General features: G+C 45.1%; 2 protein-coding genes across 2 annotated transcripts; one reads left to right on the top strand and one right to left on the bottom strand.

Moving 5' to 3' along the window:
• Positions 1-489: 489 nt before the first annotated feature.
• On the top strand, positions 490-1897 carry LOC115385620 (WD repeat-containing protein WRAP73-like; the record flags this gene model as incomplete). The annotated part of the gene is made up of 5 exons (XM_030087692.1): positions 490-567; positions 675-777; positions 858-983; positions 1080-1271; positions 1455-1897. Coding segments are annotated over 5 exons (612 nt in total), but the record flags the coding sequence as incomplete, so codon positions are not given.
• A 349-nt stretch (positions 1898-2246) lies between these two features.
• LOC115385622 (tumor protein p63-regulated gene 1-like protein) lies at positions 2247-5180 on the bottom strand. The gene is made up of 6 exons (XM_030087693.1): positions 4868-5180; positions 4705-4796; positions 4551-4601; positions 4350-4475; positions 3897-4050; positions 2247-3585 (listed from the first exon to the last, which is right to left on the bottom strand). Exons 1-6 carry the CDS (start codon positions 5093-5095, stop codon positions 3391-3393), a joined length of 846 nt encoding a protein of 281 aa, XP_029943553.1. The 5' UTR covers positions 5096-5180; the 3' UTR covers positions 2247-3390.
• Positions 5181-20673: the final 15493 nt, after the last annotated feature.

Genomic DNA, 20673 nt, shown 5'->3' with positions numbered 1-20673 from the left:
CGTCATTCCTTTCAAATTCTCCCCCAAAAAAATGCTGGTGCCAGACCGGCACTGCAACCTTCAAGTGACAATTTAGCGCTGTTAGAGGTACTTGTAATGAATATGTCAGGGCACATTGTACACATCATTAAAAATGTGTAACATATTAATGGTGGAAGATAAGTATTTTTAAGGTTGTAAAACTCCTTAATGCACCTTTAAATTTAGATACAACTGATAAAACAATTGAATTTTCAATGACTTTTTTTTTTAGTGTTAAGTTTCTGCACAGTATTGTTTATTTATTTTCAATTATTCCTTTGAATCTCACTATTTATGGTGAAAACACTAACCTGACAACACACAGTTCAATATGAATGAGAAATTTATCTCAACAAAGCTGACATGGTCCAAACATAAATATACATATTGATGATTAACTATGATCCTTTCCTTCGTTTGTTCATATCGGTACAAAGCAAATGAGTGAGGATGTTTGTCTTCTCGTAGGTCCGCATCCTGAATCACATCACATGGAAGAAAATCATGCAGTTTGAACATCCTGCTGCCCTCGATGACTCCAAAGCTGTGAGTGTCATTCAACATCTTTAAGCATCAAGGGTTTTGGTTTTTGTTTTTTTTGTTTGTTTTTTTTTGCATAGTTTTTGTTTATTTACTGCTTGCTGGGTTTCTAGACTGTGTACATGGAGGTGGAAAAAAGGCCAGCCAGGAGCAGTGAGGAAATGTCGCTACACAACATCGCCACCAGCACCGCGCTGTTCAGCACTCAGAGCAACTGTAGGTCGGCAGTGGAAACACTCCAGACTGAAACACTGCAGCTCTCATAGCCAGTTCTGTCTGATCCTCTTCTCCCTCAGATGACATCTGCCTGCCGCCGGTCCAGATCCCGGTAGTGGATCCAGACCCGGACCGAGCAAACCCCGCCATGGGTGTGTCCGCCTTGGCTTTCAGCGCAGACAGTCGCTACCTCGCCACGAAAAACGGTAAAACTTCCCACTGAAACCAGAAACCATTTCTGGTGTTACGAGGTTCCGTGGCCGGAGAGGCTTCAAGTGTCGTCTCTGCTCCTCTCACACCAGACAACATGGCCACCACCGTCTGGGTGTGGGACATGCAGAAGTTGAGACTGGAGGCCGTGCTGAGGCACACGTCGGGCGTCCGCTGCTTCCAGTGGAGTCCCCGGAGCGCCCGGCTGGCGCTGTGCACGGGAAACTCCAACCTGTACATGTGGTCGCCGGGAGGCTGCATCGTTGTCCAGGTCCCGTCTGAAGGTAACCTGGTCCCGGTCCCAGGGAGCCGACACACACACCCCAGCCGTTCTTCTATCTATAGTCATGTAGATTTCAGACTAAGAGACATGGTGGTGGTGTTGATGTTAGCGCTCCCGCCTCGTAGAGATGAGGGTGAAATATTGCAGAAATAGTGCATTAAGACGAAACGTTTCTTCTCTGCAGGTCAGTTCCAGGTCCTGTCGTTGAGCTGGCACCCCGCCGGAGACCGTCTGGTCCTGCTTGGAAAGGAGCAGCTGTGTTTGTGCTACCTGGACACTAATAAGCAGGACAGCTGAAAGACTTCTCAGACTTGATGAAGCGCCGGCTCATTTGACCTGACCTCCCTGAGGAAAGGTGACGATTTACGGACCAATAGAAACACTCCTGAAAGCTTTCACATGAACTGGAGCTGCTCTAAATGCTTATAAGGACCTCAGTTGAGATTTTCTCATCAAGAAAGCCTCAAATCTTTGTCTCTTAGTATTTTTCTAAATGTTTTTCCATTAAAATTTTCTACTGAAGAACCAAACACTGTGAGCTAGTAAATGTTTACATAATTTTATAGATTTTCTGTGTATTTCCATGAAAAAGTGGAATTGTTTTGTAATAAATTATGATCCTTTGAAAACAAATCTGCAGTGTGTCAGTTTATCCATGATCAAGTGTTCACTGTGAATTATGGGTAACCAGCCAGCTTCAGGCGCAGCGCCTCAAAAGAAACAGTGATGCAGTAGATTGATGTGAGAAGTGGAGACCGAGGAAACGTCTGCGAAAGAGAAAGATGATGATCCAGCATTTCTGGAACAAATGAATGAAACTTTGATCCATTAAAATGAGCATCATGCATCTGATATGAATAAAACTCTGAGGCATTTAGCGTTCATATTAGCCGCTGTGCTACAAAGACCTGTAAGCTTTGTCACAATGTTTAATAAGTTAACCCTCTCCAAGCAACACTCCAGAAGCTTCAGGAGCTCACCGCATCAAGAGGAGTGCAGAAGAACAAAAACTTTAATCAGTGTTCCTTTAAAAAAACAAAAAAAACATCCATCATGCAAACTTAACATGCAGCGAGCATGCAGACCAGAAAACAAACAGTTGAATTTGTTTAGCATGACAAGAGAAACTTTAACCTCTGTGTGTGTGTGTGCGCGTGTGTGTGTGTGTGTGCATGGTGTAGTTTGTCAGTTTGATGGATCGGAGTGCAAAAGACCAACAAGGCAACTTACAACCAGAAGACACAGTTCACACTGCATTAAACAGCCGACGTATAAAAACATTTTTGGTTATGAGAGCAAAAAACTGGCAGCACGAAAAGTCAAACACTCAACATGGAACTTGAGTCCCGCCGGACCGAGCGTCTCCGGCTCTTTCAGCTGAACGTGTCCACATGAAGCGGAGCCCGGAGCCTTTCCTGCAGAGCAGTGCACATCCCGTCCTCTCCTCGTTCCACAACAACTAAACATCTGTTTGAAGAACCACGTGGCGAGGCCGTTAAACTCCGCCCACCGAGAACACCCAGCGGCTCCTAATTCTGGATTCATCGTATAGTTTCACCCAAACGAAGCACATAATCAACCCTTCAAACCGCAGATGAGCAGAATCTATCAGGTGTTTATTATGAGCCCTCTATGCACTTCACAATAATAAATATTAATGAGGAAATAACTTGTTTAGATGCTAAAAGTGTGTGTATGTAGTCTCCACTGGTTAGATCTGTTATATTAAAGTTTATTTTATATTACTCTTAAATAAATTATTAAAAGTTTCACCCTTTATCCCCCCCCCCCCCCAGCGGCTACCCTGAAACTCTCCTGCACGCTTTGAAAACCACGGCTCTCGAAATCCGCTCTGACAAGTTTTCATGAGAAGCATGAAATGAACGAAGCTCCGCCTGCAGTGTGGCTCCCGCCGATCTCCACCTGGAGGACGCGGCTCTTCGGCGGGAAAACGGATGAGTAGACGGTTCATGCAGTGCAGCGCATCATTGACCTACGAGTTGTCTCTCGAATCGGCGCGGACGCCCGACGCCTCCGCTCGCACACGGCCCTGCGGCTCCTCTCGGGCAGCGCCGTGTGCCGCCGACGCCTGTACTGAGTTCTGGAGACGCCGCGGCGCGTCAGAAGCCGATCTTCCCGCGCGTCATGGAGTAGCCCAGCTTGGCCTCGTTGTTGATGAAGGACATGATGCCCAGGTAGGTCTCGATGAGCAGGGGCCTCTCCAGGATCAGGACGCCGTTGGCCCGCCCGGGGATGGGGTGCTCCTTGTGGGCTTTCTTCACTGCCTGCACCAGCTGGGTTCGGAAGTTATCCATCTGGAAATGTGGAAAAAAAAACAAAACAAACAACATAAGCTGGATGAAATGCTGTAACAGTACACAGACTGTTCATTACTCTAGCGTCCAGAATCACAGTGCTGTTCTGAAAAGTGAAATAACGGAAGCAATTTAGACTTTACAGCCAAAAGAAGCCAGACTGATTCAACGCAGGTAGAAATAGTTCCATTGTTCCATTTTTTAAATCAGCTGTTCTGAATTGAGCTGCCTGCTGCCACGGCTGGCCGACTCCAGCACACGGACAGAGGCCCTCCCGGCGTTACAGATTACCCTCCCACAGGGGGCGATACCTGGCAGAGGGAGGCCACCTTCTCGTCGGCGTGCGCCATGGGATGCTCCGTGAAGGTGGCGTAGGGCATGTCGGTGGACCAGGGGTTCCAGCGGTTCAAGAAGGAAGCCCGGGGACGCTTGTCCCACTGGACACGGATCCCGTAACCCTCTCTTCTGTGAAAACAGACGTTCTTAATGTTAATGGAACACCGCAGAACAGTAAACATACCTGGTGATTGACTTTATCCTTATTTCCTTATTCTGTAGTTCAAAACTCCTTTTCATTACCTCACAGCACAAACATTTCATTCTGATCAATCCAGTTTTTGTCAGTTTTGTTGCACTGACCTGGCTTTTCACTTATACATCAAATCGCACTTCATCGTTTTTTGACTCTGTGTGTGCTGAACGACAGCTTTCCTTCACTCAGATTTTATGTTTTTTTTGTCTGGTCGGTATGAACATCAACGTACTTGTTGAGGGATTTTGGTGGGAACTCGAACTCGCCCACGGAGATGGTGTCCACCGCGTTGAGCGAGATCCGGATGACTTGCTGACACAGCAGGTTGATAAAGTCATACTTGCACACCAGGAGGGACCTGCATTGAAAACCCGGAGCAAGTGGTCATCAGGGAAGAGGCGGGTTTTATTTAACCACAGAAGAAGATGCTCACCTGTCAGTTATCAGCACCAGCCTCTCCTTGTCGTTGTTCCAGTGGTCGACTCTGCAGAAAACACAGAAGTCACATGGCCGAACACGAAAGCCTTCTAATTGAAGCTGGGTTTGGATTAAAGGTTCTAATGAAGCGTCTCCGGTGGAGGACTCACTCCGCCAGCAGCCACACGCTCAGCACCTCTCCGTCCTCGGACGGCAGCGCCACCGTGCGGATGTCGCTCACCGCCTGCTCGATGGTTCCTGGCTGGAGGACCACAGCACAGCATCAGCCACACACGCACGCACACACACACACACACATGCACGCACACTCACCCTGAACACGAAGTAGTCCTTGACTTTGGCCTGCATGGTGGGGTTGTGCACGTGGAAGGGCGTCAGCGTCTGGAGCGGCGGGCAGCACGCCACCGAGGCTCCGTGTCCGAGGCTGCGCTCGGCCTCCGGCGGCGTGAAGGCGACCTCCACCCCCTCCTCGGCCTCGGCCGGGTGGAGCACCGCGGCGCCCGGGCTCTCCGGCTCCACGGCGTCGTTGAGCTGGAGCATGGCGGAGGAGAGGCGCTGCGGGGGGCCGTCAGATGGGAAAACGTCCTCCTGGGAAGCCAGACGCTCCCATCGAGCACCGACAGTGTTTTGATAGTGAGGGTGAAGAGGAAGTAGTCCCTCCCGCTGCCCCCCTGTTCCAGCCCTGTCCTCTTAAAGGGCCACAGCGCAGACAGGCGCCAGTGGGAGGAACCACACGGAAATCAGCTTTTCAGTCCAGTTTTTAACAAAACATCAATTAATATTTACAGTCATCTCCGGGCTCTGGTCCAGGGAAATAATAATATTCCACACAAACAAGCATCAGGATGAGGAGAGGAGAGAGAATCCTGTATGGCTGGAAGAAACCTGCAGAACCAGACTCAGAGGAGACTTTCTGCAGGTGAAAAGTTCAAATCCAACCCATTCATGCTGAATTATATATATATATATATATATATATATATATATATATATATATATATATATATATATATATATATATATATATATATATATATATATATATATATATATATTAACCTTTATTTAGACAGGAAGGTCCCGTTGAGATTAAAAACCTCTTTTTCAAGGGAGTCCTGGGAAATGTAACACACACTGAATAACAAAAGCCATTAGACTGATGTCAACATTTTTATTTGATGTTCCCAAAGTTCCCATCTGCTCTAACTAGTTATTTAAAATCACATTTTCCCAAACACCCAAAAATCCCCCCCAAATTTCAGAAATTAACATGAAATGTGATTCTGTAGGTTTCACAAATTCTTTTCCTCTGATATTCTGAGTTCCTGCGTTCTGACATAATTTACATTTTTTCCTGGTTGTTCAGAGCTTCGGATGGGTGAATACAGGAAAGGGAATTTCCTCAAGGGGTTCAATAAGATATGATTAGTTTTATTTTGAAGCTCATCCAGACTCTGTGATGCATACACAACCCAGTCTCACGGCAATTCGTGCTATGAGTCACGGAAATTAATCTACTGAATGGCGTCCGGGAGCATGATTTGCAGTTTTTTCGTGTCCCATGCCTCTTTTTTTCAACTAATACACTTCAATGAGAGTCACCTGGCCACGCCCCCTCCTGATGAAATGATGCATATGCTATTGTTTCTTTTATCCAGACACTCAGATAATGGCCAGTTTTACTGTTAGTGCCCTGTCCACGCTGAAGGTAACTTTAAAGAGGTGTGCAGCCACACTGCTGAACAGGAACATTCTGGAAACATCGCGATCGTATCCATTCAAATTAAAGGGGTTGTAAAAAAGGCCCCCTTGTGGCGGCGATGAAGTGGATCTGGACTATCTCCCTCCCTACTCGCTTCATCTGGACTCTCGTCCAATCCGAAGACAGTAAGCCCACAGCACGTCAGTCCGTCGGAGCGTGCGCACGAAGCAACACGCTGTAAGAACCTCGGGACTCAAATGTGGCAGCTGTCCGTATTGGTTTGCGTCCTTTCAAGTAAGATCTTGTTTCGCCTTTATATTGGCTGTGGCTGATGTTAGATGGTGTTTTGTTTGCTGTTCTGTACTGTTGAAGTTACATCTGTCACGGAGCTGTGCTTAAACATGTACATGTCGCCATTTAAGGGCTGTCTAGTACTTTATATCATGTGTAATGCTTTAGTAGCATCCTTTCGGCTCTTTTTAGAGGTGTTATGTTCGTAATATAAACTTAATTGGTGCTAGGCCGCAACTCTGCGCGCACACTTGAGGTCACGTGACTCTGAGCCTGACGTGCAGCGTGCATCTTCATGCTATTATTCGTGTGACCAGCAGATGGCAGTCTCGGATAAGAAATAATATTACTTTCTCCAACCTGTTGATGCAGTTTGTTTAGACACTCAGGACGGCCTATAATTAAGATTTCAATACACTTTGAGCCATGTATATTCACAAAGATCATTTATTATGACTTAAGGACTATATTGCTTTGCTGTGGGCTATACTGTGAATCTAATTGCTGTTTGTTTGCACTGTGGCTTTATTGCATTTGTGTTTGTGGTTTTCTGTGTGTCATTTTTTCCCATTTCAGAACCACACCTGTACCTTTGTTTATCCATCTGATCTATGCAGCTGCTGCATAATAAATATTCAACCACAGAAGATGTCTGTCTGATTCTGACCGATCAGCCTACTGTGAGCTCTAAACCAGCAATCCAACAACATGTCATCTAGGAAGCCAGTTCCTTCCTCTCAGGGATACTTCAACATTTTGGCAAATTGGCCCATTTAGCGCAATTCCTTAGTCATTTCGAACAGCATACTTACTTTTTTTGTGAGGGCGAGCTATTGTTTATTCAGAGGTGAGTCGGGGAAGGTTTTCGGGATGGACATAATGGAAGTGAATGGTATTTTTGGTTCCCCCTCTTCAAACTCATCAAATACACAATCCAACAACCCCAAAACACTTTGGTGGACATGTTATAATCCGCACATTCACTTCGCTGTGAAATATTAATGTAAAATTATGAGATTGAGTTGCTTATACGAAGATTGCTAAGACGGAACTACTTACTAAACATGGCGTCTGGGCATCGTGATTTCAAAAGAAAAAGTAGTTTCCAGTATTTGCTTCAGTGTCGTAACGCTACAATATTATTTGTTGGTGTTCCACAGCGTAGTGAATGTGCGGATTATAACGTGTCCACCAAAGTGTTTTGGGGTTGTTGGATTGTGTATTTGATGAGTTTGACGAGGGGGAACAAAAATACCATCCACTTCCATTGTGTCCGTCCCGAAAACCTTCCCCGACTCACCTCTGAATAAGCAATTGCTCGCCCTCACAAAAAAGTAAGTATACTGTTCGAAATGTCTAAGGAATTGCGCTAAATGGGCCAATTTTCCAAAATGTTGAAGTATCCCTTTAAAAGGGGAGAAAAAAATTATCCACTTTCTTTATGGTCAAAATACATATTGGCGATCTACGTGGATACATTCTCGGTTGAAATGAGTTCAATAGTGAGTAAAGTGACATATCAAAGCAAGTTTGACATGCAGCGCAGGGCACAGCCACAACTGGTCACCAGCTGCCGATAGCTCAGCCGCGGACGGCGGGCTGCTCCCCGCGGCACGGGTGGGCCGGTGGTCGGGCGGCCGGCTGCTCCGCTGCTCCCCACATTGTGGGCTGTGCAGCCGTGCACCGTGCTCCCCGGTTGGGAGACTGGACGACAAATTGTGTGATTATGGTGTCTGATGCAGGGGTTGTTTGCTCATGTTATCCGGTTGCAAAGCCTTATGGGAATCGTAGTAAAAACAACACAGGTGGTTCGATATGCACAATAACCTGCTGCCAAATTCTTCATTGAGAACTTTGTTTGAACTTGCTGGCACCCTATGCTGTCATTTTGGTTTCTTAAAATCTACACAGTTGAATCTCATGTGTCCTTGAAATGTACATGTCAAACAAGCCTGCGTTTAGAGGAGGGAAAATTAAAAATGTGTCATAGGACTAAGCATGACACATCATTGTAAAGGGCTTGATCAGGGGAGTAAGATGATGCCAGACTGGAAGTTAGAATTTGCTCCTGCTCAGAGATATTGACCTTTGAACTTTGACTTTGCTGCTTCTCTTAAAGCTTCTATTTTGACAATGAAAAATGCTAGAATCATGGGACCAGCTGTTATACAAAGCTCTTGAACTCCACTATCCTGTCAGGTTTGACTTGATATTATCACCAGCAGGGGGCATCACGATATGTGGTTAAAATCTAAATTTCACCTATGTATATCAGTTTCATTTGAAAAAAATAATCCAAATGAGTGTGTTCCTCATAAATATAAACTCCTAAATGTACTGATTTTGTATATTTCACTCTTCTATATAGGGAAAATGGGTATTTTGAAGCTAGAACTACAATCCCCAATAGCGTCATGATGCAAATCCATTGAACGGGTCATGAATTTGTGTAGTTCTTTCTGGGGTTTGAACGTAGGGTTACATTTCTGAATTTATGAACGCCAATAAACCATATGAACAGCTGAACATGTACTACTGGTAAAGTGTAATGTGAAGTGAGTGTGAAGAAGTACATCACTCTGGATTTATTTCTGTGATTTGCCAGCGACTGTGTGACTGCTGGATGCTGCAGTTACTGCGAGATCTTGTGTTCTAGAGATACTGACAATCCCGCTCTCCAAATCAATGTGTTTTTGTCCATTGGCAGTCTATAGGATGATTTTGGCGCAGGGTCCCAGGCAGATGTGGAAGCACGGATGATCTGGTACATACACCTGCCGAACAGATGTGCATATGAGACGCATGCGGCGGGTTATTGTGCATATCGGACCACCCGTGTTGTTTTTACTAAGATACCCATAATGCTTTCCGACCTGGTCACATGAGCAAACAACCTCTGCTGGCTTGTAGCTAAGCTAGTCGGTTCAAACAGATCGGCAAGCATGAAGCTTCAGGCACTTCTATAACCTGTCAGTCACGATAATCACACAATTTGTCCTCCAGTCTCCCAACCGGGGAGCACGGTGCGTGGCTGCACAGCCCTGCCAGTGGAAGCTCCTTTACAAGCAGCCGCCCGACGTGCGGAGCAGCCAGCCAGCCATCCGCCTGCAGCCGGAAGAAGGCGACCCTTGGACGTAACATTATGTAGCCTCGCAACAGCTGCTACTGCTGTGTGCCGGTATATCCTTCTGCGGAGCACTGCGCATGCGCAGGTCTGTGTGTATCAAAATGTTATTTTAACGGGTTGAAAAGAAAACATGTCTTTTAAAATGTTTTATAACCATTTGGATTTACTTCACGTGCTAATACGCCATCCCCTGGACCACTGGAAGGAGTATTTTGTCCACTTTCATCAGTCCGGCTCTGACTCCTATTGACCTTCAGCAATTGAGCTAAGCTAACTATGATGCTCACAACTGGGATCCAGCCACTGCACACAGACACAGACAGACACACACACACGCACTTGGGGGTGGGTGTATGGAGAGACAATATGGCAATGGCCTTAACAATTGATTACAAGGACAACATTGCTGATTTTGCCTTCAGAAGAAAAGCTTAAAAACAAAGTTTCTGTGAACACTGAAGTAGTTGAGAGGAAGATGTGATCATCATGTCCAAACACTGTATCTGACCTGTAGTTTCCCAACAATTCATTTAATTGTTGAACCCATGCTGTTTTCATATATCTCTGTTTCATTCCATTTGAGCATTTTATTTATTTAGTGTTAAAACTTTTTGAAAATAATTATTTTCTTGGTTTAAAAAAATTAGTATTATGTTTGTCCGTTTATCTACCGAGTAAATCATGGGTCAGAGGATGATGAGTTCAAGCTTTTGATTTGATTTTGTGGTTGATGTTTCCTCATTTATGGCACATTTGCACGTTGCTATCATTTTGTTGTCTGCCAAAGCAAAAGCCATAAAAGACTGGTTCACAGAGAGCAAAGTCTGCTGTTGTATTTGTCACTTTTCCTGAACAAGTTCAGTCAGCCTGTGCCACCCTGGCGCTTTGAGTATGAAAATTTTAACAAAGGAAGCTTGATGTAAAAAACTCCTCCACACAGTTATTTAACACAGCGGATAATGAGTGCAACATTTGTGTGTGATCAGTGTTAATGATCAAGATCAGATGACATTGAGGTGGTCCGAGGGGGGCACCAAAATCAAGCTATGATTGAAGGCACAGCTCGGGCCGGCACTGAGCACACCCTGTAAAGCAGGGCGGCTCCAAGTGAGCCTTGTAGACTTTGGAGCACTTGCTCTTGAAACCAGTTTAAAACTATTTTAAACCGATTCTTTTTTAAGAAAAATAGAACCACATGTGCTATGTTTTTAAGCAATTTAGCCAATACGTCAATCATACAACTTCATGACTCTTGTGGCAGGTATAACTATGGTCCCAGCAACATATAATTGGTATTTTTAGTCATTTTAGAGCTTGGAGAATGGGAATCAGGCCAAACTGAATAAAAATCTGAGATAAGGAATTTTTTTAGTCTAGTGCAAGTGCAAGAGTAAAATACACTAAGAACAAAAAAATAAATAAATAAATAAATAATAATAATAATAAAAAAGAGACACTAGAATAAACATAAAAAAATCAAGGGCAGAGTCTCAGGCTGAGTTAAAAGCCAGTGAATAAAACATTGTTTCTAGATCTTTCTTTAAAATTGACAGTGAGGGGGCCTGCCTGATGCGCAGTGGCAGCTCATTCCACAGCTTGGGGGCCACAACGGAAAAAGCTCTGTCCCCTCTGAGCTTAGACTTGGACCCCGGCACCTCCAAGAGCAGCTGATCAGCTGATCTGAGGCACCGAGCAGGAGTGTAGAGGTCAAGCAGCTCAGAGAGGTAAGGCGGGGCGAGGCCATTCAGGGATTTAAAAACAAGTAAAAGAACCTTGAAATGGACTCTAACATGCGCAGGTAGCCAGTGGAGTGAGGCCAGGATGGGAGTGATGTGCTCCCTCTTACGTACTCCAGTTAGTAGCCGCGCTGCAGCATTTTGGACCAACTGGAGACGAGTGAGGGACGACTGGCTGACTCCAACATAAAGTGCATTACAGTAATCCAGCCAAGATGTAATAACGGCATGGATTACTGTCTCAAAGTGCTCACGTGCAAGAATGGATTTCACTCTGGCCAACTTCCTGAGGTGGAAGAAGCTGGACTTTAACCACTGTGCTTATTTGTGAATCTAGATTAAAATCACTGTCCATTTTAAAACCCAGATTTAAAACAGTCGCCTTCACGTGGAGAGTCAAGAGGCCCAAGTCAGCAGGTGGAGCTTCACAAGATCCAAGATCAAAGAGCTGTTTAAGCTATTGTGGCATCAGCAATAACACACTTCAGAGAGACAGTCCAATGACTTATCTTAAAATCATAAATATTGTTATCAGATCTAGATCACGTTTTACACATGAAGAACAAAGATAAGATTAAACTTTATTGATCCCACGATGGCGAAATTTCACTGTTACAGCAGCCCAAAGACTAAGTGCCACAGTAGCAAAGAAATATAAATAAGTATAAAAAGAAAAACAAGAAAACACAAAGTGCAAAAAAGTTTGCAGGCAAGCATTGCACACATTTTGCAGGCAACACCGTGCACATCCTTAGCACCACAAACAGGAGGATGGGGCATGCACCACTGTCCGTAAATAGGTAGATGTGTATGCAGACTGGAGGAGGCAAAAAGCACATCAGAACAACACACAAGGAAATTTATACAGCATAGTAGAGTCTGACAGACGCTGGAATAAACGACCTGTGGAAACACTCCTTACACCGAGGGTGCACCAGCCTGCTGCCGAGGGAGCTTTTCAACGAGTTCACAGTGTGGTACAGAAGGTGGGAGGAGTTTATGATGGACAGTAGTTTGGAAAGAGCCATCCTCTCTCCCACCACCTCCATGGAGTCCAGGGGGCAGCCACAGACTGAGCTGGATCTTTTAATCAGTCTGTTGAGTCTTTTCTTGTCTCGCTCAGTGCAACCCCCTCCCCAGCACACCACCGCATAGACGACCACAGACAACACCACGGTGTCATAGAAGGTTGTCAGCAGTGGTCTGCTCACACCAAATGATGCAAACCTCCTCAGCAGGAACAGACAACTCTGACCCTTCTTATACAGAGAGTCAGTGTTATCTGACCAGTCCAGCTTGGTATTAAGGTGAACACCCAGGTACCTTCCAGGTACGTCACTCTCTCGATGTCGAGTCCCTGGATGCTCACTGGTGGAGTAAATGATGGTATCCTGCGGAAATCGATCACCATCTCCTTTGTCTTCATGACGTTCATCTGGAGGTGGTTTTGCTCGCACCACAAGACAAAGTCCGTGATGACCTTCCTGGACTCGCAGTTGTTCCCCTCTGATGCACATCCTATGATGGCAGAGTCATCAGAGAACTTCTGGAGATGACAGATGTCTGTGGAGTAGCGGAAGTCCGATGTATAGAGGGTGAAGAGGAAAGGTGAGAGTACTGTACCCTGGGGGGTCCAGTGCTGCAGACCACCACATCAGACATACAGTCCTGCAGCCTCACATACTGGGGTCTGTCTGTGAGGTAGTCCATGGTCCAAGCAGCCAGCTGGTCACTAACCCCGCCCTCTCCATCTTCACCCTCAACAGTGATGGTTGTATTGTGTTGAAGGTACTGGAAAAGTCAAAGAACATAATCCTGACAGTGTTCCCAGCATCCTCCAGGTGAGACAGGGATCTCTGCAGCAGGCAGAGGACGGCGTCATCCGTCCCAATCCCAGGCTGGTATGCAAACTGCAGAGGATCCATGGTTGGGCTCACCAGGGGGCGTACATGGTTTAGGACCAGTCTCTCCAGAGCCTTCATCAGATGAGAGGTTAAGGCCACGAGTCTAAAGTGGTTGGGCTCCTTGGGGCGCGAAGTCTTTGGGACCGGGACCACACAAGATGTCTTCCACATGGCAGAAACTCTTTCCAGTCCTCGATGTTGAATCAAGCAAGTTAACTTTCATCTTATAAGATAGGTGTAAGATTGTGATTCCTTGGCACCAAGAAAGGAGAGTCTTAAAAAAGGATGTGGAGGAGAGGATGAAAATAGTTCTGTGGTTATCAGGTATTTCATACAATAATTCACCAACAGTAAATAATCTTGACTGCAGTGTGTTGAGGAACAACCAGGTTCATAAAGTGTCAAAGCTCTCTGTTAGTGCTGAGAGGAACTCCACTTGCTGTAGTGGCTGCTGAAGCTTCTCTCTGAATGTTTTGAGAAAGTTTTATGTTGCTCTTCAAGGACGGACATCTTTATTTCATTGATTTAAACATGCCTTTTGAACCTGAACGTCAATAAGTTTGATCAAACACCCACCCCTCCCCCCAACTCAGATCTGATAATGTTTCTCTTATCATATCTTTGATCAAGAGATGTCCATCAGCATACAGCAAACACCACGTTATTTTGATAAAAACTTTTCTTGACATCTTTATAGAGTTTTGGACCAGAACTAAATTCTGATAGCTTGCCTTGAGTCTTGAGCTTCATACCAAGAGGTGTTTATGACAGTTTTGCCTCCACAGTAACACACTTCAAAGGAACAGTCTATTATAGAAATAAAATCATAAAAATGATCTGATCTGGTCACGTTTTACACACAGAGAACAAGGTCCTACCCTTTGTTTCCCTTCCAGGAAAGCAGTGGTGGCTGCTGGTCTTCCAAAGAAGGGAAGTTCATTTTCAGGATATATTATATGTGTCTGTTTTTTGTCTGTAAATTCTATTAGCTTTCATGCCTTTTGTACGCCCTGTCAAAGTCAGACAGATCCCCAAAGCCGACTTGTGACCAGACAACACATCCCTGAGATGGTTTCTTTCAGAGGCATGGCCAGGTGGACATTTTATTGGTGACAGCACTTCCAGTCAGCAGCTCACTTGTCACACCAGGACAGCTGAAGTGACCTGTTACTTTTCCCCACGTTTTGCACCAGCTCAGTCTTAGGAGTTGATCTGTCCTGCAGTTTAACACCAATTTTCTCTTTGTAAGGAAGACTATCAAATGGCTTCGCCAAAATCTGGTCCACATCATTCACATTGTCTGCCACTGTGTGCAGATTGCGAGCAGCTGGAGCTGCTGCGTGAGGCGAGAGCGCTGTGTGACAGCCTGAGTGTGAGAGATGGGGAGAAGCTCCATAGCTCCTGGTCGAGGACAGAAACTGCAGAGTGACCTAAACGAGTCTCCAAACACAACGCTAGTCGTTGTTCACAAACACAAAGTCTCCGAGGATCAGTAAAGCCTCCGAATCAACTCAGAACAACAGAATGAAAAACTTCAGAAGCGCTTTGGTGCATTTTTTTTACTTCAAGATCGCTGATTTGCTCATTTCGCTGTCAATCAAGCTTCAGACAGATCATCCAGTCAGCACGTAGAAGCCCGACGTCCAGGCCAGCCCACTGCCCCATAGACCCCCATTGAAACCCGGTAGTCCGATGACGAGCGTTATCCAATGAGCGTCCAGTTTCACTGCAGCGGAACGACCCACTCCAGCTTCCGCATTGACGTCCAGCGTCCGGCTGTTTAAAGTGCCGTGCCGCTGCAAGGAGGAGTGAGAAAAAAGCCGAGTCAGTTACCTGTGATAAGTAGCTGATTCTGAACAAAAGATGAACGTGTTGTAGCGCATATTTAGTCAATGAAATGTACACACAACAGTAAATATTGGACCACTTATTTTTTTGACATTTTAGGGGAAGTTGAGCTTCCCTTGCAGTCTTAGAGCAATCGCCACTGCAGGAAAGTCATGTTATGGGTCAAGTCACCTTATTTGATAACTTCTGTATCTATTTACTATTTCTTCTCAACAGTGATGAAGGTGGTATGAACGATTTTTCTTTCTGTGGCTTTTCGGGTGGATCATCTCAACTATTGTCCATCATGTCAATCAATCTGGTGAAGGTGCTTACGTAAAGACAGTGGGTTCTTTCAAAAAAGGGCTGGAAACTTTTTTATTTCCTACTGCCTTCCCTGATTGATTATACTGCTGCTTGCTTTTACTCTATCTGCAATTTATATTGTCTTACTGTTTTTTATTGTCTTTATCATTATTTTTATTGTCTTCTCGATTGTGGACATTGAGATTTGCCTGCAAATATAATGTGTGTTATAAATAAAATCCATTATTATTAAAGACATTCAGCCACCCGGGTGGCTGGAGCCGGTCCCAGCTGCTTTGGGCAAAGATGGGGTATACCCTGGAGAGGTCACCAGTCTGTCACAGGGCTGACATATGCAGACATACAACCATTCACACACACCTCGGGGCAATTTAGGGTGACCAATTAACCTGGCATGCATGTTTTTGGACTGTGGGAGGAAGCCAGAGTACCCAGAGAGAACCCATACACACACGGGGAGAACATGCAAACTCCACACAGAAAGGCCCTGAGCCCTGGCCGGTATTTGAACCCAGGACATTCTTGCTGTGAGGCACGAGTGCTAACCACTGGACCACCATGTGGCCCCGTAATGATACAAACACATGGATTAACATCTCCATGTCATCTTGAGACACGATGGGCTGAGTTTGGCTATGTTCCTCAACTGGAAAAAGCAAGAACGAATAAGATGTTTCACATGTTGATTCAGAGTCAGCGCCTGGTCCAAAGTGACACCAAGAATTTTAACGAAAGGTTTAATCATGGAGCTATGGAGACATAAACCATTTATGATCCTAGACACAAGACTTGGCGGAGCAGAGGTAAGAAATTCAGTTTTATAAGAATTTAGCTGCAAAAAGTTATTAGCCATCCAGTTTTTTATCGCTGTCACATAGTCATTTAGAGCTGACAGTGAGGCAAAGTTCTGGGGTGCAAAGGAAAAATAAAGCTGAATATCATCAGCATGGCAATAATAAGCATAACATGACCACTGTAATTGATGGGATAATGGAATGTCTAACAGCTGAAATCTTTTTTGAACAAATGAGTAATGTTATTGTGAGTTGTGTTTATCGGAAACATGGGTCAAATGTAGAAATGTTTAATACATGTATGGAAAATTTGTTTTCTACTTTAAATCAAAAGCCATCATTTATTTGTGGTGACTTTAACATTGATCTACTGAATCCGGACAAGCTTAAAGCAGTACTATGCAAGATTTGCTTTAGCGCTCCACCTACTGGTCTCCTGTGAAAGCTCACTGTCGTAAACATCCTCTGCATCACCCCCCTCTGCATGCAGAGAGCGTCCCGCTCCAATTTCCTTTTTTTCCGCTTGTTATACAAAGTTTTTTTTTTTTCTGTCTTTTTGGTTCTGCCATCCGTGAGCACCTAAGGGTTGCTAACGCTAGCGAGGGTTTCATGTTTTTTTACGCGCTTTTGTTAAATCTTCTGCAGCAGCAGTTCCTCGCGCTGCCCGGGAACTTCTTCCGGTTGCTCCCTCTGTCGCAGACAGGCCTGCCTCGCGCACTCAAACTTATTGGAAAACAAACACACTCAGAGATGCTCTCAGCTCAGTGCAGCGAACTCACTGGCGCTCACTTCTACCAGAGGAGGTGCCACTCCTCTTTATTTTTCAGTTACCAAACGGAAATTAGAACCAATCAACACATCATGCAAAGATCGTCTATTGCAACACATTGACAGATATCGCACTCCAACAGGTTTTATACTTGTAATCCCGTATTAGTGCCATAAAGCAGGTTTGTTCTCGTGAGATGTTGTCGGGTCCGCTCCTCTGAAATTGCAAGCGCTGTTTTCAGGACTCAGACCCCGGGGAGAGTGAAGGGACAGGCAAATCACCGTGACAAGTCTTTGTTTACCCCCACAGGGATTCTGAAACACATTTATTGAGGTAAAAAAGTTGCAAAGTTCTGCTTTAAATCATTTTACGACTTTGTTGATACTATGTGCAGTTTATCCCTGTATCAATGATAACTAGACCAAGCAGAATAACATCACATAGTGCTACAATTATTGACAACATCTTTACTAATGTCTTGGGTAATCTCACTATCAGTGGAATGCTTATATCTGATATCTCTGACCATCTACATGTTTTTGCTTTACTTGACTGTGATCTTAAAAAGATAGGAAATTTCACAAAAATGCTTTACAAACGAAAAAAAAAAACTGAAGAATCAATTAATGCTCTGAATATTAGTCTGTCTCTCCAAGATTGGAGTCTTGTGTATAATGAAGTGGACGTTGTAAAAGAACACCCTATGAAGAGCAAGTGCAATCAGAACCCATGGCTCACAAAAGGAATTAATGCATGCAAGAAAAAAATAATCTTTACAAGCTGTTCATCAAGTCAAAAACTGTAGAAGCAGAATTAAAGGAATTCTCCACCCAAAAAACGATTGGGCCTCATTTTCTACTCACCCTCATGCTGAGAAACACTCTGGAGCACTTTTTTGACGTTTCAAATGCAGTTGGAGATGTTTGGGGATTTTCGTTGTCAACAAACAGGGACCGACAGAGCCCGACAGAAAAAACGGTCCATAAAGTCCACAAAACGTGCCCATTTTCCTTCATACTGCTCGTAACCGCTGTAATCCAAGTGTCCTGAGCGCGTAACGTCCATAATTCATTCTTAATGAGGTCATTTAGTACATTTTAAGAGCCCAAACAGTGCGCTCTCGTACAGCTCAGGTGCATGTCTGCGCCCGCACCCTGAACTACGGAAGTTGCAGCAGACCAAGCAACATGCTTGGAGTGAACCCTCCTCAGCGCATGCCGAGGGCATCTCTGCCCATCCAAGGACGACTGGATGTTGAAGGCAGTCCAGGCACCGCATGTGATATCACATTCATCTATTGCTGTGTATGTATGTATGGTGATTAGTGGAATTACTTGTAGTGTCCCCTCAGTCCCCACACAGCAGCAGGAAGATGTTCACCCCTCGGCGTCCAGCGTGCAAATAAATCAACCCCCCCCCCCCCCCCCCCCCCCCCCCCGACACTGTAGCCCTACACTGGATTGGATGTACTTGAGCATTACAGCACTTGCCCACCCTGGTAAGACTAATGCCCACCCACACCTGACATCCTAGTAACACCACTGGCCTCTAAGAAGATGCTGAAGCTGAATGAAGTCCAAGGGTGTGGCTGCCAGGCTCTCTTTCAAGACACTGATCAGACTAATATGCTGTCTATCATCAGCCACATCCTGAACATACCTGCAGAACTGAGCATGCGTGAAGGCTGAGCAGCTCAGGGTAGCGTCATCTCAACACAAAACGTATCGAAATGGTGGTTTGAGAAAGAATTTTTCTGCCAATTAAGACACGGTCTGTTGGATATGGACACTTGCTGAAACTGGAGGGTCATTTGTGATATGCCTCCAAAGCAAACAAGATCTAAATCAAAGTTACGTGGCGTCAACCCTGCTGAACAGGTGTGTGAGTGTGACATGGCTGGACTCAACACAGAAGAGCTGTCTGCGCTGATCCGCTCTATGATCAGGGAAGAAATTAACGCAGGGATGGGCAAATTCAGCCACAACTCGATGCTATGAAAAAAGACATTTCTGATTGCTCTGACAAAGTTGCTGCACTAGAAGAATCTATAACTGTTTGGAGACCCGGGTGTCCGCGTTGGAGGAAGTAAATGACACTCTGCGTAAGGAGAACAAGGAACTTCGAGAGAAAGCCGATCATCTTGAGAATCTTAGTTGGAAATATAATATCCGAATTCTCGGCTTGCCTCCAAACATGGAGAAGAGAAACCCAACAAGCTACGTGGCTGCTTTGATGAATGAAATGTTTCGTGACAAACTTCAGCAATTTCCTGAAGTAGAGAATGCGCATCAAGTGGGACCCGTGGCCAAGTCGGGGCAATGCGCAATGATTGTACGGATGCACAGGCTGGCTTTGACAGAAGAGATATTGTGCATTGCTGAAAAGGAGAAAGTTTTGGAGATCCATGGCATGAAATTACGCGTCTATGCCGACCTGACAACAGAGACGGCGAGGGCCAGGGCGAGTTTCCGCGAAGTGAGGAATCGGCTGTGGAAAGCTGGCATGAAGCACGGGATTATTCACCCTGCAACTCTGATTTTGACCTACAAGGATGAAACCAAGAAGTTTACAGATCACTTGTCAGCGGAAGCAAAAACTTTATTGAACTGGGGAATCAAGCTGCTGCACATTGAAGCTATAGTGCGAAACTTTTAAATGTCTATGAACGTCCGTTTTAGCCAAGTCACTACTAATGGAGATGAGAAAATGCAGATTAAGCCAATCGGCTCCTCTAACATGTCGCGGGATTTTTCAATATATATAATTATTGCTTTGCATGTCGACCGGCAACATTCCCGTGCTGGCGCGCAGGAAATTACGCATTTTACGTCACAACAAGAAGGGAGGGGGAGGACGCGCGGAGGGTCTCATAGCAACAGGCTCAGCTCACAGTATCAGGCAGACCGAGGAAGCGACATGCTACTTCAGGGTTCACTCCGGCAGCACCTGGACAACGGAGAGGAAAAAAAAAAAAACCTCTCAGACCGTCGAACACCGGCAGCGTTAGCAGCATTAGCAGCGTTAGCAGCTAGCAACGTTAGCAGCGACACCACACGCTACCCCCCGCTGCCAAACTCTTTTCCTGTAGGAAACACTGTACTTTGTGTGTAACACTCACTTTCATCAAGAAGCAGCTACTGGAGACCAATGGACAACAAATGATTTCCGCTGACGACCACTGAGTCTTTTCATCCACTAACGTGTCAGTTACAAATTAGCAGGCACCTTGTCTCCCATTTGTAATCAGCTATTTGCGTTTCTGTGGCAAAAAAAAATAAGAAAACAATAATTACCTCTTCGGAAGAATCCATCTTTTTTTCACCAGCTGTCCTTATTCACACAGAATAAAAACCGTTTCCAACTGTGCTTTGCGCTATGGAAACGTGAATCACCGTGGCAGATGAGGAGGGGGGAGGGGGGGGGGGGACACTGGGGACACCCGGGAGTACGTCATATGGAAGCGCCAGCTTTATTGTTGTAAGAACACAGAATTCCGCGAGAGGGCGACTGAAGTTATGCACTATAGCTTTAAGGATAAAGGTATGAATTCTGCACTAAAGCTGAGGACTGTTTCATAAGTTTCATGAATAACCTACAGACTGAGTACTTTTGAAATTCTTTGTTAGATTCTTTCTCTGATG

This window comes from Salarias fasciatus, unplaced genomic scaffold (genome assembly GCF_902148845.1).
Source record: "Salarias fasciatus unplaced genomic scaffold, fSalaFa1.1, whole genome shotgun sequence".
In the NCBI taxonomy this organism is placed as follows: Eukaryota; Metazoa; Chordata; class Actinopteri; order Blenniiformes; family Blenniidae; genus Salarias; species Salarias fasciatus.
The sequence above is the reverse complement of the archived record's forward strand: the minus strand, read 5'-3'. Positions and strand labels throughout refer to the sequence as shown.

What these genes read in the sequence shown, in the direction of transcription:
- LOC115385622 (XM_030087693.1), bottom strand. Translation starts at nt 5,095, where the DNA reads ATGCTCCAGCTCAACGACGCCGTGGAGCCGGAGAGCCCGGGCGCCGCG. An exon ending in AGGACTACTTCGTGTTCAGG is followed by an intron (nt 4,797 to 4,867) that starts GTGAGTGTGCGT and finishes GTGGTCCTCCAG; the next exon opens with CCAGGAACCATCGAGCAGGC. An exon ending in AGCGTGTGGCTGCTGGCGGA is followed by an intron (nt 4,602 to 4,704) that starts GTGAGTCCTCCA and finishes TGTTTTCTGCAG; the next exon opens with AGTCGACCACTGGAACAACG.